The 17223-nt window shown below is 48.8% G+C and overlaps 2 protein-coding genes across 4 annotated transcripts in view; both read right to left on the reverse strand.

Moving 5' to 3' along the window:
• BAZ1B (bromodomain adjacent to zinc finger domain 1B) overlaps positions 1-9839 on the reverse strand; it is a 30607-nt gene extending 20768 nt beyond the window's left edge. The window contains exons 1-4 of the mRNA XM_083714305.1: positions 9068-9839; positions 3372-3488; positions 2045-2189; positions 1231-1432 (exon numbers count right to left, since the gene is read on the reverse strand). Of these exons, the coding sequence (XP_083570431.1) occupies positions 1231-1432; positions 2045-2189; positions 3372-3488; positions 9068-9210 (607 nt within the window). The 5' untranslated portion in view covers positions 9211-9839. The remainder of the gene's footprint in view (positions 1-1230; positions 1433-2044; positions 2190-3371; positions 3489-9067) is intronic.
• Positions 9840-10270: 431 nt separating this feature from the next.
• LOC310832661 (uncharacterized protein C2orf72 homolog) lies at positions 10271-15316 on the reverse strand. Of its 3 annotated transcripts, none has more exons than XM_083714827.1 (3): positions 14581-15316; positions 12164-12220; positions 10271-10407 (listed from the first exon to the last, which is right to left on the reverse strand). In XM_083714827.1, exons 1-3 carry the CDS (start codon positions 15236-15238, stop codon positions 10286-10288), a joined length of 837 nt encoding a protein of 278 aa, XP_083570953.1. In that variant the 5' UTR covers positions 15239-15316; the 3' UTR covers positions 10271-10285. The 3 variants fall into 3 exon arrangements, with proteins under 3 accessions (XP_083570953.1, XP_083570954.1, XP_083570952.1); XM_083714828.1 differs by lacking the exon at positions 12164-12220 and adding an exon at positions 12023-12163 and having other exon boundaries at positions 10352-10407; positions 14581-15294; XM_083714826.1 differs by having other exon boundaries at positions 10352-10407; positions 12023-12220; positions 14581-15294.
• Between the last annotated feature and the right edge of the window lie 1907 nt (positions 15317-17223).

Below are 17223 nucleotides of genomic sequence, written 5' to 3' on the forward strand. Positions count from 1 at the left end.
CTGCTTGCGAACAGCATACCTGAAATGTTTGTGCTGTCCAACCACACAATGCACCTTATTTGTTTGTGAAAACTTCCTACAGCAAAGCACATTACAGTGGTGCCTCGCAAGACGAAATTAATTCGTTCCGCAAGTTTTTTCTTCTTGCGAGTTTTTCGTCTTGCGAAGCACGGTTTCCCATAGGAATGCATTGAAAATCAATTAATGCGTTCCTATGGAGACCGCTTGCCAGGCTGGCGGTGTAGAGAAGGGCTTTTCTCCCCACCGCAAGCCTTCAGGACAGGTATGGGAACAGAGGGGAAGGCGCGCAGCGCTTCTCCTCTGTTCCCGGGGCTTGCGGTGGGAGGAGGGTTTTTCCTCCCCACGCCAACATTCAGAACAGCATTCTGAAAGTTGGCGGTGGGAAGGAAAACCCTCCTCCCACCGCAAGTCTTCAGGACAGCCATCCGAAGGCTTGTGTCTCTGCGCTCCCCCGCTGTCCAGGAGATTTCCCTATGGGCTTTCGTCTTGCGAAGGAAGCCCATAGGGAAATTCGTTTTGCGAAGCGCCTCCAAAACGGAAAACCCTTTCGTCTAGCGGGTTTTCCGTCTAGCGGGTTTTCCGTCTTGCAAGGCGTTCGTCTTGTGGGGCACCACTGTAACTAGAATCTATAGGAGAAGCTGCTGGAGAAAGCATGGGCATAAAACACCAGCCAATGGAACTACTTCCCATGAAATGCTACACAAAGGATCTACCTGCATACCATATTTAAGCTACGACCACAACTATGACTGCCTTTTTCCACGGAATGCTCCATTTATCTGACCCAAAGGGCAATCAAGTGGATTATTAATACAGAAGTGGCAAGACCAAAGGCAACACCCTTCAGACATGCACGTTAAAAAAGGCTGCAGCCTTGCACAGGGCCAGTGACCCATAACAAAGGGAATGGGGGCTTCCTAATGCTTCTTCAACTAAGTATCAGACCTACAATGACAGACACAGGAGGCCTTGACTTAGCCAGAACAGAGAGCAAGTTGGGTGTCACCAGCAGACCAAAGTCACCTGTCGTCTAGATAGACTCTCTCCCCAAAGCAATCTGGGAAAACCTGGAAGGGAGATCAGCACACACCACCACACCCCCCCCCAACCTGGGTAACCAATAGATCTTTTGAAGGCAGCCTGTACTACCCGGATAAAAGATAGTGGATCACCAACATCCCTCAGGCCAGGGCGTGGCTTGCTACTCACTCAGACTCTCTCTCCGGCTGTCATCTTCCTTCAGTGCCAACTCCTTTTGGTTGTCCTGAACCACCTGGCTGGAATTTTCTTTGTCACTGGACGGGGAATCACAGGCCCCGTCGGCTTTCTTCTCAGGTGCCTCTTCATCTGTCGCCTTCTCCAAAGGATGGATTTTTACTACTTTTACTCTCAGCACCTTTTCTTTCCCAACCTGATGGGAAGAGGGAAACCGATGAGAACTGGTAGGGAGGCCCAAAGTGAACACATGACTAGATTCATGGAGCTGCTTACAAAATGGTGACTGTGGGGGGTTCATGCATGCAGTTGGGGGTGGCAGGGAGCTGCTAGTCACATGGAGCAAGGCTAAGTTTACCACCCACACCCCCTTGTGCATGGCTGGAATAGGCAAGATGGTATGACAATCCACTAATGCCAAATTAAAATCTAGTGCAAATACACATTTTAAAAGAAGCACTAAACAGATCAAAACCCAGCAGCCATCCACAGTTGAAACCCAGCAATGGCTTATGGCACCTGAGTTCACCCAAATGATGCCCTCTAGGAGATAACTGGTCACTTGTTCCAGTCACATGACTGGAAGAGGAACCTGTTCCAAGGTAACCTGTACCCTCTTCCCTCTTCCCAGGTATGTTGTATCTAATAATTACACTAAAATTCCTCTGGAAACCAATTACATCAGTTTGGAGGTGGGGAAAGAGTATTCCACCTTTTGGACATGACGGCAAAAGGTGCATAAGAACAAGTAGGCCCAGAAAAGAGAAACAGCCTTGGATACCCTGATCCATTCAAGCCGGGGCCTTACCTCAAAGTCACACTCTTCTCCCACAGCAAACTTGGTCATGATCTCCAGCCAGGAAGTGTCTACCAGTTTTTCTAAGGAAATTGTGTTGTGATGAACCATTTCCAAGACAAGTTTCTCATACCAAACTGGGAATTCCTCCTTCAAGCTAAAAATATCATCAAAAGAGAGAGGGGGATATAACACATTCCATTTAAGTGGCAACTACTACAAAACGGACAACAGTAAACTCACAGAATCAGCAGCCAACAATGGAAGCCACGTTCATGAAGCAATTCACAAATCCCTCTTTCAGCAATGTCAGCTGAGAATGACAAAATCCACCATGGCATAGGAAGCTGCCTTGCAACTTCCAAGATAAGGGGGAGGGAAATATGTTAGTGAAGCTGTGTGCAGTTCTCTGGTACAAAACTTGTACATATCAAGGGAACTGTACAAGCCTGCAACACTCTGCCTGCTCTGATAGTCAATTGTAAAACTTGGGTAGGAAGATTTAGTCAATCTATCAAAAGACAAGTTGAGGACAAGGTGAAAAGTTCGTGGTCTAATTCTCACAAACAGCAGATGAGCTAATAAACCTGCTTCTCAATATTACCCCACTGAGACTGCAAGCAGAGGCTCATAGAACCTTGTTCTGAGAGGAGGCAAGTTGTATTTTTCCTGATATGCTAGATTTCTATGTGCAGGAACTTTTTGACATAAGCTCCGCCTGCAGACCAACACTCACAAACACACCACTTCTACCTACTCAGAGACAGAATTAGGTCAGGAACTTTCATCTCAGACACTGGGCCCTCTGGGAGCCTGGTTTGCAGAGAAGGATGTCTTGAACAAACATGCAACTGTTACCTAAGGGGAAAATGTGCCTAGAGTGGCTTTTCGACATGAATACCCAGCACGAGAAGTTCTTCCAGAAAGCCTCTAGAACAGCGTTGAGATGATTACAAAGAGTGGTGTTCTTACTGCATTTTTGTGCAACACACCTGGATTTGATTTTAACTGCAGTATAATATCAACCGGATCAATAACTACCTTGAGTCCTTAACAGAGTAAGGCCAATTAAAAAATAAAACATACTGGGCTATAAAAGGCAAGTTGTACATTTATAAGCAACAAGAAAAATAAGGCCCTAACAAAACAAAAGCAAGAATTAGAAGAGGCAGCAAGGCCAAGGTGGAGAAAGATGTTCAATCCTTCTTTGGATGCTGACTCAGACTTCTGATGATGATTTTCACAGCAACAGTCTGCCACTTGCCAAACAACCAGCATCCTACGTTTAGGGCTCATGCCCTGGTCTCTAAAAATAGATGCTTTGGATTCTGCTACTTACAGCTCAGCGACTTCCTGCTCCTCCTCCCAGGCTTCTTTGTGTGTCAGCTGGCTGCTTCCGGTGCTTTTGCAGGTCCATATTCGCTGGCTGTATTTCTCCAGCCGTGCTTCATACTCTCTGAAGGAGCAACAACTCAGGAAAACATCGTGTTTAATTTGCAGCTGTCACTTTATCTGCACTGCTTTACACAAGTTGCATGGAGTGATTAGTATTTTTATTAGATATATTTACTTGTTGATACTGTGCTTGGTTGCTCCCATTATATTTTTTAAAGTGTTATTATTTACTGCTACCATCAGATATATTTTGAGCCGCTTTATCTGGCCACCAAACAAACAATTTGCTTCCTTACCAAACTGGAAACCGCACATTGAAGCGGCTTTCCAATTTTAGTTTAAAGACAAAGATTTGTCATCAGCACAGTTTACCTAATCCAGATTTCCCAACAAACTACAGCTACCTCAAAGCAGAATATTAAGGGAAGGAATCTGTGCCCATGAGAGGAGGGATAGCAGGGAGAGAGGAAGGCATGCATGAGCCCATAATTTGACTCTGGGCATCTGACGCAGGACTATGTGAACACAAATCCGAAACATGTATACCAACTATAACAAATCCAAGACTCGTATACAGCTAAAATTGTTATCAAAGTATATGTCACACTTTTTGTATGCTTGTCAGACAAACAGGATTCACCACAGCCCAACCTGAACTTCTCTTAACTTCCACAAACAAACACCTCCAGGATGAGTTGCTGGAGAAAAGTGACTTGAAGCAGAACAACATTTGAACTCTGCACAATTCAACAGCCAAGCTCTCCGTTCTACTGATTTGATCAAGAACTGTGGCTGACCAGACCAGAGGCCCATTGAAGACCAACTCACTTATGATAGCCGATAAGCTTTCAAAAGCAACTCCTCTTATCACTGAAAACCTTAAAGCAGATAAGAATGGCCCTTGAGAAAGTGTGGAGATTTGAGATGGTGAAAGGAAAAGCATAGATGCATTCAAATCTGTGCACCACAGTCAGACTCTAAGTGTTCTAAATTATAGAGCCAAGGGGCAAAAGTGAGAGGACTTGGGCAAGCCAACACAGGTGTGCAAAGACAACTGTAATTTAGCAAGACGTCCTGGAGGTGACTTGCAGGAGCATGTCACGCTGCAGAAAAAGATGAACCAAGAGGAGTCATCCTTCTTTTCTAGGGCATACAGAGGCCCCAGAAGCTGCATTTATAAAACTCAGCTCTTACTGACAAAAAAATCTCTCTCCTAATATGACAATGCACACACAGCCTATCTTTTTAAAGTAGAAACATGTAGCTCTGTTGCCCTTGCTAGCACTATATGCCTTGGGCTGATCGTGGGATGGACAGCCAAGGTTAGAATAGTGAAGAAAGCAAAGAATAAACGCCGGTTTTGCTGTCTACATACTATTGGGGAGGATAAAACCCACAGAAAGTGACTTTTCCTGCATTGGTGCAGAATTCTAACACACCTAGATTCCTAAAGTGCAGGCATTCTCAGCTAGTTTAATAGCAAGTAACCCCACCAAAGCATATTCCACTCACTGATATCACTCAAATTTGCCACTAAGCTGTATAACAACCTGTGCACTGCCGTTGCCCTTGCACCACCCTCCAACTGACAGCTCCAGACTGCTTATCTCACACTCACCAAGGAGATTCCCCTGCCAATCACATTCTCTTCTTCTGACTGGCACCCCGTCACCTCACTTGGCAGTTATGCAGCCCATGTACAGATTCATCCCAAGGGCTTTCCTGACAGAAAGAAGCTGGATCAAGACAGGCAGTCTTTGTTGCTAGCTCAGGAAGGCTATTGGTCCTGAACACACACACTCAATAAGCATGCTCCCCACAAGCCAGCCCTCCTGCCAGCAGAGGGATCTGGCTAACTCAAGCTCCTCCTCAGAGGTTTGGACTTCCTTAACACCAACACACTGTGGGGCAGGGACTATTCGTGTCCTGCAATGGGTTTTTTCTGTTTTGTTTTGTTTGTTTGCATCAGAAGGGTTCTATATCATGCTTGACTTTGCTCTGCTGCCCCCATCATGGTGGCAAGCATTTTTTTTAATGATAAAACAGAGATTGCAGACGGTCCACAGGATTCCAGTAGAATTAAGCTACCATGAATGGGTTATGCAAGCTGCAATCCAGGCCCGAAGGAGTTGCTCCAAAGGAAGTGGGCTGAGGACTATGAGTTTACTGTCGACATGCTTTTGCCTTATCCAGTCAGATCTGTGCACAGAGACTGAAGAGCTCCAGTTTCACAAAACAACTTCTGGTCACATGATAGTAAACAAGTTACAAACACAGAAAGCAGAAAATTCCACTCTGGAGAAATCACTTTCCATCTCAAATCTCTTGCTTTAGATTATCCATCAAGACACTGCAAAAAAACACACCAAAAAACCAGCCCTGCTTCCTAAAAGAACCTCAACCATTGATGACCAGAACAGCCCAGGCTGTTCAGACAGAACTGGGGAGGGGGAGGGGAAAGAAAGAAAGAAAAGAGGAGAGGGTTGGGTCAGAGGAAAGGGCTCTCTTGGGTACAAGACAAAGAAGCGAGAATGAAGAGGGGAACAAAGCTTTTCCTTGTATGAATGCTAAATTTCATTGCTTAGGCCTATAAAAATCAGCTCTTTGGGCTTTTAAGATGCTCACAACACCAACCTTCGACCTAAAACTTCAGAGATAATTATATTTTATAGGAGAAAAGAAATGGGTATCTACTGTAGGTCTAGCAATGTAATGAATAGAAATTTGGAGGCGCCAGATTCAAGTTCAGTTCCCCGCTTAGCTATTAAGCTCATTGGCTGGCTAACCTTGAACAAAAATCCATCTCCATCAAAGTCTGAAAAACATCAAAACAACTGCAACATGTGTATAGCGAAGCATGTAGAAGATGAAGACAGAGCAGCAAACAATATTATAGTGATCAATTCTTAAATAGCAGCTTTCCTTGAACTACACATCAATCACCAGTGGGCTTAGATGCAGACCTCGTTCAAATCTCTGCTCAGTCATCAAACGATCTTTAAGTGGCCTGGGCAAGGACATGTCAGGCATAACCTTTTAACACAATATTTGTAAAAATAAGTGTCTGAAGAAAGGGACAAGTTACACTGAAAACTTGCATCAGTATGGCCAGGTCTTTCCAGGCACTAGGCCTCAAATCAACATTAGAAATAAGCTCACAAAAGTGACTAGGCTGCAAAAAGAAAACGGGGGGGGGGGGGGAGTAGTGACAGTCTACTTATGCCTGGCAGAGGGGTTCATGTGATTTCAACCCTGACAACCCAGGAGAAATGAGCAATAAGCTGCTCTATCCCTGCTCAGCCTGCGTGCAACTCACCACCTACAGCTACCAGTTAAACCCAAGGCTGGCTCCAACATTCAGGGTTATAGTCAGCACAACGCTATGGTGAATGTTTCATCAGCAATTGAATGTTCCCCCCCCCCTCTCCTCAAACCCCTAAATCTGTTCTGTAGATTCCCCCAACAGTCCTGAGAACATATGGGAAAGTGTGAGGCTCCTAGGCAGGGGGTTGTGTTAGCATGAATTGCATTAGCACTAGCACAAATGAGTTGTGTTAGCACTAGCACAAATATTTTGTTGAATGCAGAGAAAGCCCCTGCACGTGGCAGCCAATGGGCCTTAGACAGTCATTTTTGCCACACCACACTAACTTTTAAAGTACCAAGAATTAGGAGAAATAATTTAATCCTAGGAATCAAACCAAGAGAACCATCTGATCTAACTCATCCTTTGCCAACCTGATGCCCTCCATGTTTCATATTACAAGTCCCATCATCCCCAGCATCACATGGCTATGTTGGCTGGGGCTGATGGGAATTGTAGTTCAGCAGCATCTGGAAGCTGGCCTGCCAGGCTGGCAAAGGCCATTTTCAACAGCAGCCAGGGAGGTGCCCAGAGCAACTCACAAGCAGTGTGTGAAAATAGCTCTCCCCTGCTGTTTGTCCACAGCACCTGGTACTTGGAGATGCACTGCCTCTGAACATGGAGGCTCCATTTTAGCATTAGAGTCAACTGCTGCAGCTGAACTAATTCCACCATAAAACTGGTCTAAAGATATATAAGCTAACAGCTTCCAACACTTGTGAGGGCAAGTTAATTTATGCAGACCACCACAGGAGGCAGCAACTTCCATTAGTCTGAACTACCACTCACATTTCGTGAACTTTCTGCCAATCAGCTTCACTGGAGGTATTACATGACAGGAGACAGCCGCTGTACAGCGAGGTTCTACCCTTAATTTACTTCTGCTAAAGTTAAGCATGTCAGGGTCTTATCAGCCTGGAGAGTGGAGACCTCCTAGTAACCACAACTGTGCCGCTCCAATTACTTAATATAAAAGTAACTAAGGATGCATAGAAGGCTTCCGCTGGCTGGATCAGACCAAAGTGATCACCATCACCTTTTTTCCCCCAGCACTGACCAGCCAGGAGCCTCTCAGAAGCTCACAAGTGCAGGGTCAAGGGCAACAGCCCCTCCTCCACCAACTGGTATTCAGAGGCAAATGGCCTCTGGCTATGGAGGCTCAATTTCAAACTCTCTTGGCTAATGAGAAGATAATTAAAGCCATAAACCTGCTTCAGCCTAAAACACACATGGAATTTGCAGCCGCCCTGAGCCCTGACAACAGAAATTCAGGGAATCAAGGAGGAAGTGATGTCCCTACCCTGCCTGTAGACACCAGACAGGCCCCTTACAGGAATGAAGCAGCAGGGTGAGATGGGCTTCCATGGGCTCCCTTTGGTCTGATCCAGTTGCAGGACCAATTTTTAAGCAGCTGAAAAGGAAGAAGCTGAACCCTGTGAATTAACACTTGCTGGGGAAGCCCCAAGAAAAGGATTGTGGGATGGGGCTTCTGCCCCCACATATACTGGGCCAGGCCTTCTTCCATTCCCTCAAGAGGCCCTGAGGTCCAAACTTTAGATGGCCCCAGTGCGAGGAGCAGACTGGGCTGTAAGAATGCAAGAAAAGCCCCGCTGTCGCTTCAGGCCAAAGGGGGCCCATCTAGCCCAGCATCCTGTTCTCCAGATACAGTAATCTAATGGGAAGCCCACAAGCAAAAGATTAGGGCTCCCCAAGAGGGACGCCAGCACAAAAGCAGAACTCTCCCCACTTGCCATTTCCTAGAACTGGTATCCTTGAGTATATACGTACTGCCTCCGACTGCCGGGTGGGTGGGTGAGAGAGTGTGAAGGACCGCTAGCTGGGAAAGTCCCGAGAAAGAGAAGGAAAGAGGTTTCCTGCTGCCCTGATCCGTCCCGTCTCCCCCCAAAAAACCTCGGGAAAAGACGCGACAAGCGAGGAGGACCGACAGAGGAGGAAGGCAGGAGGCGAGAATAAGCCGAAATAGGAGGAAGGAGGAGAGCCGGGAGCGGAGAGGCAGGACGACGTAGTGGCGGAGGCAGCCTTCCTCCTTCGCCCGAATCGGGTCAGGTCAGGATAAGAGGAGGGAGGGAGGGAGGGAAGAGAGAAGGAAGGGAAGGAGAGAAGAGTCAGACACAACAAAGCCCCCCCCCCCATGCACTACCCCCCACCTCTCTCTCCTTTTCTCTTTCGGAGGTAAACAAGGGGGGCGCCATACTCTTCCCCGCCTGCCCCCCTCCCCGCCTGCCCCCCTCCGGTAAATGCCGTCCGTAGGATACTCGCTGGTGCGGAAGGCCTCCTGCGTGTGGGCGATGACGAAGCGCTCCTCCGCCACCTCCTTCTCGTCTCCCCCCGGCGGCTCTCCCGGCGGCGGCAAAGGCTTGGCCAGCGGGAAGGGCTTGCGGCCCAGTAGCGGCGCCATCACCCGGCCACCAGGCCCCGGGGAGGCGGCGGCGGCGGGTCCGGAGCTAGAAGGGCCGCCGGGAAAATGGCGGGAGATACACAGAAGGGGAAAAGCGGGCGGCGGCGGCGGCGGCAGCGACAGTGATGATGATCCTCCTCCTTTTTCTCTTCACAAGAAGGGAGAGAGCGCGGGAGGGAGAAGCCCGCTCAGTCCCTCCTCAGCCGCTCTCGCGCTCGCTCGCTCTGCGCGTGCGCAAACAACTCTCTCCCCCCCCCGTTCACACACACTCACACTCTCTCACACACACAGAGTGAAAAACACAAAAAACACCACCACCACAGAAAGAAGTCAAGGAAGGGAGAGAATTAAAGAGAAGAGCGGTGGCGGGTTTTTCTTCTTAAATTTAACTATTAAGGAGACCCGCCTCCTCGATTTCTCGCGCCTTTCCGCGGACCGCCATTGGTCTGGCTCGGAATGCCCCGCCGTGCCATTGGCGGAGTGGCACGTCACTCAAATAGGCGCGTTTGCTTGCGCGAGGGAGAGAAAGAAAAGGAGGGGGAAGAGGAAAGAAGCGAGGGAGGTCGCATTATGTAAGCGCAAGAAAGTAGCGCGCCGACCGCCCCGGCGCCATTTTGTGTGTCGCTGTTATTATGTCTCCGCCTCCCTCTGCCAATGAGAATACGGGGCTTCATCCGGGGATTTGAGTGCAGGGAGGAGGGAGAGAGAGGAAAAGCCCGCTTGCCCGGCTTTTGTCTGAGCGAGTGGCGCGCGGCCTCTGCTTAAAGGGGCAGCGCCCTTTAAAAAAGCAGCGGCTCCAGAGCACCGTGGGAAACTTTGTTGCGGGAGGGGGCCTTGTTTTCCTTTGTGCCCTCTGCTCATAACTTATTTTCCTGGCCGAGGTTTATAACTAAAAAACGTGTGAACTGAAAAGAAGCCGGTGCTTCTGAGCATGTGTAAAGGTCTCAGGGTTAGAATGCAGTTCAACTTTGCCCTGGTGATCTTGAATGCCAAGGCGAAATAGTTGCCTATGCTGTAAGAGCAAGCTGGTAGGGCACAGGGCAAAAGGCCCATTTGTGATTTTTTGAAAGGGGCACTAGAGACAGATAGCAAATGGTTTTCCCAGTGCAGGATGGTAAAATACATGACACACACACAGAGGTGCCATGCTGTTGATTTTATTTTGCAGGACAGCTGAAACCCCAAAGAACTCGGAATCTGAAGAGAAAACAGAATAAAGCCATCAGGTCAATGGTTTTCCCTCCCTTTTAAGGGGTGGGTGTTATTGCATTCAATTTTCTTTAAGTGATAAAATAAATGCAACACCTATTGGCCAAAAACCCACCCACAGGAGCAATCAGCTTATTTCAGTAAGCATGCAGACCATGCCTAAAAAACATCTGATCTGAACACATGTCTCAGTGCACATCCTGGGCTTCTGTTGCTGCATAATGCTAAACAGGAGATTCAGGAGAGACAAAAGAAAGGACTTCTTTGCACAACACCCAATTATTCTGGGGAACTCACTGGCACAAGATACGAAGATCACAGCCTTAGATGGCTTTAGATAGGAGTTAGACAAAGCCATGGATGACAAGTCTTTCAGTGCTAATAGCCATTATGGCTACATAGTGGAGCGGGCAGAGAACCAGCAGTACTCAGGCCAGAACTGGCCTGGAGGGCCCCCAACTAATTTTCGGCCCCCACCACAGCAGTGACAGGTCCCTCCAGTGAATGAGGGGATAAGGAGGCTTTCAAGTGTTACTGGTTTGGGGCCAGTTGGTATAAAGTCAGAGGATTAGGAAAATAAGCAGAGGCTGGATTCGCCTTTTCCTTTTTGATGGGGCCCTGCTTTACGCCAGCAGTTTAAAAAGTAACACTTATTTACATTTCTAATTAAAAACCAAAGCTTGGATTTTAGCTGGCTGGAGCTTAAGTGTTCTGCATGTTTGACCTGTGCAGTCATAGAAGAAGCACCCCTGAGTTCAGTGGAGGTTACCCAGGAAACCATGTACAGGATTGCAGCCATGCCACAAAAACAATATAATGTGTTCTCTTTATTTTGCATTTGGTCTTGCTGGGAACCTAAAGGGAAACATCATCTCATGGCTCTAGGGTCTGTCTTGATTAGCTCCTGCACATCCACATTTACTATCAGTGATAGGTATCTGCTTTATTAGTGTCAAACTTCTCCTGAACATGGAGGCTCCATTTTCAACTGTCCTGGGTAATACTCATTGACAATACCCATAAGTATGTAAAATCAGTTGTTGTTTTCAATCCATCTAAGCTCCTGAAACCTAAGAAGTTCCCTCATATTGAGTGAGACCACTGGTCCATCTAACTCAGTACACGGACTGGCAGTGGCTCTCCAGGGTTCCAGATGGGGGCATGTGCAGCCCAACCTAGAGTTATGCATGCAAAGCAGATTCTTTATCACTGAGCTAAGGTTCTTTCCCTAAGAGTAAAGTAAGATCCCAGTGCTTATGGCTCTGGAGAAAGGGCAAATTTAAATAGGATAATAGGAATCTGCCTTATACCAAATCAGATTAGCCCAGAGATGCCATTGGGGAATGAACCTGTGACTTTCTGCATGGGAAGCTGAAGCTGAACCACTAAGCCAGAAGCCCTTCGCTGGGCATTACCAAATCTTGTGGCAGTGAATCCCACAAGTTATGTGTGCAATCTGGCTGAAGAGCTGTTCTCTTTTGCTCGCCCCATACGGCTTTTGGATGACGCCCAATTGCTGGCATTCTGAGATGGGCCTGAGTTGAAGTTCTCTTGCTCAAAGCCAACAAGGCTCTTGACAGAGAAAGCCGAAGGAAACACACACCTCAGACGGGCGGCAAGTGCAGGAGTTGCAACACCTCTGGCGGGATCATCCCTTGGTTGTAGGCGTACCACCCTGCTGCGGAAGCCAAGGCAATGAATGTCATCCCCACGAAACTTTTGACGGCAAACGAAGTCCACGAACCTGTAATGGTTAGCGAATCCTTAGTGACCTCGGCGTTAGGGGCCTCCTCCGGCATACCTGCACAGGAATTCTTGGGTTAACTAGATCGAGGGGGTAGTCCCACTTTCCCATTCCTGGACCCATTCTTAAAAACACATCTCTTATCTTCCATTCGCAGCCACCGAGACCACATAGCACTGGTCTTGAAAGACCTAAATTGGCTCCCAGTACATTTCCGAGCACAATTCAAAGTGTTGGTGCTGACCTTTAAAGCCCTAAACGGCCCTGGCCCAGTATACCTGAAGGAGTGTCTCCATCCCCATCGTTCTGCCTGGACGCTGAGGTCCAGCTCCGAGGGCCTTCTGGCAGATCCCTCAATGCGAGAAGCAAAGCTACAGGGAACCAGGCAGAGGGCGTTCTCGGTAGTGGTGCCCACCCTGTGGAACGCCCTCCCATCAGATGTCAAAGAGATAAGCAATTGCCTGACATTTAGAAGACATCTGAAGGAGCCCTGTTCAGGGAAGTTTTTAATGTGTGACATTTTGATGTATTTTTAATCTTTGTTGGAAGCCGCCCAGAGTGGCTGGGGAAACCAGCCCAGAGTGGCTGGGGAAACCAGTGCTGAGAGTGTTTGGGAGTCCCCTCCTCCCTGCACAGAGCTGCTGTTCCCAGCATTCCCTGTGAACGAGGGAATTATGGTTGGACTACTCTGAGCATTGTAGCTCTGGGAGGGGAACAGGAGGAGTCATTATAGCCACCTTGAAATATCCAAAGGGCTGTCAAATGGAAGATGGAGCCTGCTTCTTTTCTGCTGCTCTGGAGGGGAGGACCCAAACTGGGGGGGGGGGGGAGAGAGATTCTGACTAAACATTTGGAAGAACTTTTGGACAGTAAGAGCTGTTTGACGGTGGAGTCAAAGATGATGGACTCTCTTTCCTTGGAGGTTTCCAAGCCAAGGTTGGATTGCCATCTGTCATGGATGCTTTAGTTGAGCTTCCTTCTTTGCAGCGGGTTAGACTAGATGACTTTAGGGGGTCCCCTCCAATTCTGCTATCCTGTTGGTCCTAAATTTGTCAGTTTTGTCAAATTAATTAAACTACATAATTTTTAATCAAGGGGCAATTCATTGCCATGGTTTTGACTTTTATCGCATTATTATCTTCCTTACTGGGTCATGCAAACCACTCTTCTGAACAATGCTTTTCATAGGATTGAGGCAGGGGGCACTGGGGACAGGTTTATGTAATCAAGTGGGCAGCAACCCCCAAAAGTTAGCTCTAAGCAGTTTGCATGTGGCAGAAGCTTTGTGTCCTAAGGCGGAAAGGAAGTTCTGTTGTCTATCCTCAACCACACAGATCAGGGAGGTCCATATTGGACCTTTGAGTTGAGGAGCCTTATGCATAGGGTTCTGTCTTGTAAGTCACCGAACACCAGAACTGATCTTGAGTTGATCATAGAATCATAGAGCTGGAAGGGACCAAAGGGTCATCTAGTCCAACCCCCTGCAATGCAGGCATTTTCATGAGCCCAGGAGAGAGGGAGCAAGCCAGGCCTTGTGGGGGAGAGAACAAAGCATTGTTCTGGGGCAGACAAAATATAGCTGATTGTCTTATGGCAAGTTGGACCATTGGTCCATCTAGCTCAGTACTGTCTGCACTGATTGGCAGCAGCGGTTCTCCAGATAGTCAGTCACAGGTCGGGGCGGGATATAAATAATAAATTGTTGTTGTTGTTGTTGTTGTTGTTATTTTCCTGGAGATGCCAGTGGTGATTGAACCTGCCACCTCCTGCATTCTGAGCTACAGCCCCTCAGCTTGGCTAAGCTGGGAGCAAGAAACAGAGGGCTGGATTGCTCTCTGTTAAAAACAACAACAACAAAATGGTGGTCCTGGTGATTCCCCTAGAAATCTGGCAGGGATCAGTGAATTTGGGACTTCAGTTGGAGTTAAATTGTATCGCCACCTACACTCAGCCTGTATACATAAGAAGAGGAGACTGTCTGCTGGATTGGGCTAATGACTCACCTAGCCCTGTATCCTTTTCTCACAGTGGCCTAATACCCCTCAGAACCTAGAAATCTAGATAGACTGCCTCTGGAGCTGGGGGTTCCATAAGGAGCCTGGCTGCTGGATCAGGCCAAAATGGCCCATCTAGGCCAACATCTTGTGACCACAGTGGCCAACCAGATGCCTCTGCTGGGAAACTGGCAAGCAGGACCAGAACACAAGAGCCCTCTCCCCAGTTTCTGGGGCTTCCAGAAACTGGTATTGAGAAACAATGCTGCCTCCAAGTCTCCAATCACGCAGAGTGGCAGGCAACCTCCAGTAGCCTCCTTCCAAGGAAAGGGGCCATGTCACACTAGAGGGCACTACCAGTCAACCTTGGGGGAGCCCCTGCTGACTTATATTACCCCTGTGCCAGAACCGGGAGCCTCACACCTTTGGATTTGATCAGGGCTTCAGAAGCCCTGCAAGCTGCCTTCACGATGGCCAGGTTCCCCCGCGGGTGGCCTGGGGTGTAGATCTCCGCTTCCACTTCCACGTCCTCCAGCTCCATCGGGCCGTTCTTGACCTCCTCCGCAGCCTTTCCAGCCTTGCTCTGCTTCTGCGCAGACCCCTTGGGGAAGGCGCCCCGGAGCATGCGCAGCAGCTGGTCGCGGGCGGCCTCCGCCTCCGAAGTCTTGGGGTCCATGACGACGCCCACCAGGGCACAGGGGGACTTCTCGACAAACTTCTTCACCTCCTTGATGACCCTGCGGAGCTCCTTCTGCTTCCCTTGGAGGCAGGAAGCCCGGCAGAGGAAGAAGATAAGCTGGCATTGCGTGCCCCCGATGTTGCAGGTGGTGGCGGCCAAGGGCTCCTTCAGGGAATCTCCGGGGTGGATGGGGAAGCAGTTGGTGGTAAAGAGGTCCTTGACGAAGGTGTCCATCATCCCGTGGATGTCCTTGCCTTCCAGAGTCTCCCCGATGAGCAGGACCTCAGGCTGGCCCGCCACCTTCTTGACCAGGACCTGGAGGTCCTTGGCGACCTTGCTCCCGGGCCCTGCGATGCATATTGCTTCGGGAAGCTGCTCGGAGCCCTTCCCCTCCTTGGTCATGTCCTGCCAGCATGGAGTCCGTGGCCGCCTGCCTTTAGCTAAACCTTGAAGGACTTCCAGGCCACATGGCCTGCCGATGTCACAATGCCCACCCACACAGATGCAGACAGAGCCTGCAGCAGCCCCTCCCTCACACAGCTCAGGAGCATAGCACCCACTCACTTCATCCCAGGGGGCTGTATCACAGCCTGGGGCTTTCAGGTCCACATGTGAATGGTTCGTCAAAAGACCAGTGGCAGCAGCTACAACCGAGTCCCAGAAGGGGTCCAGGAGAGCTAGGTTTGGTATGTTTGTGGCTGGCGCTGGAAGCTGGAGACACAGAGGCTTGTCTTGCTCTGTGCTGGACCCAAAGCTGTGGCTTGGGGCTTCCCTAGGACCCTAATGGGGAGGCAAGAGCTACTGAAGTGTTATTGGTGTGAGCTCCTCTAGCCTGTGCTCATATAGACTGACCCCTTGCAATGCAGGAGTCATGGCTAAAGAACAGATGGCCATCCAACCTCTGCTTAAAAACCTCCAAGGAAGAGGGAGTCCGTTTAACTGGCAAACAGCTCTTGCTGTCTGAAAGATGTTTAGTCGGAATCTACTTCCTTGTAACTTGAAGAAATTGGTTCAAGTCCCACCTTCCAGAGTAGGAGTAAACAAGCTTGCTCCACCTTCCATGTGACAGCCCTTGAAATATTTGAAGATGTGGTGCTGTGGTCTAAATCACAGAGCCTAGGACTTGCCGATCAGAAGGTTGGCGGTTCGAATCCCCACCATGGGGTGAGCTCCTGTTGCTCGGTCCCTGCTCCTGCCAACCCAACAGTGCGAAAGCACATCAAAGTGCAAGTAGATAAATAGGTACCGGTCCGGCGGGAAGGTAAACAGCATTTCTGTGCGCTGCTCTGGTTCGCCAGGGGCTTGGTCATGCTGGCTACATTACCCAGAAGCTGTACGCCGGCTCCCTTGGCCAATAAAGTGAGATGAGCACCGCAACCCCAGAGTCGGTCACAACTGTACCTAATGGTCAGGGGTCCCTTTACCTTTAGCTTCATATCTCTTCTCAGTTTCCTCTTTTCCAGGCTAAACATAGGCAGCTCCTTGATCATCCTGGTTGCCCTCCTCTGCACACATAACAGCTCATTAACATCCTTCTTAAAATGCGGCACTCAGAACGGGATACAGTACTCCAGGTGGGATCTGCCCAGGTTGGATATAGCCAGTTTGGTGTAGTTTGGCTTAGACTGTGGTCTGGGAGAGACCAGGGTTCAATTCTCCATTTGGCCATGAAACTCACTGAGGGACCCTTAAGGGCCAGTCACTGCCTCTCAGTGTCATGTACCCCCCCTGCCCGCTCAGCCAAAGAAGGCCCCTTTCTCCTCCTCCTGCCCTGGCTCCTGCCTTGCAGGTGGCACCAAACCCCCTACATTGCTGTCCCCGTCTCCTGGGTCACTGTCCTGGCTTCCTGCCTCCACCACACACACTTCAGAGCCCTGCCAGTCCCTGACACTCAGCTTAACCTACGTCAGAGGGCCATTGTGGGAAGTAAATGAGAGGGAGAGGACCTTGTATACGTCACCTTGAGCTCCTTAAAGAAAAAGATGGGGTATAAATGCAACGAAATAATTAATCAATATATGCATAAATAAAGTCATATACTCTTAAGACAGCAGTCTCCACTGAGATTCATTCCAAGGAAACCAAACCGTGAGCATACACAGGAGGAACCCTTGGATTATCTTGTTGGTCAGAAATAGGGGTGCACACAACATTGGATTTTTTTGCAGTAAAGGGAAATGATGAGTGTGTGCTGGAAGGTTCACGACGAAACATCATCTGACTTCTCCACAAACCAGAGTTATGCTCAAACAGGAGAAGCTGCAACCTCCTTGCAAAGGCTTATTTCAGATGGCCATTTTATTGAGCATTCATTCGGATTCTGAGGCAGCAAAACTTCTGAACATCAGTTGCTGGAAACCACAGGAAAGGGGAAGTGCTGGTGCTCG

This window comes from Podarcis gaigeae (assembly GCF_964106915.1).
Source record: "Podarcis gaigeae genome assembly, chromosome: 15".
Lineage (NCBI taxonomy): Eukaryota > Metazoa > Chordata > Lepidosauria > Squamata > Lacertidae > Podarcis > Podarcis gaigeae.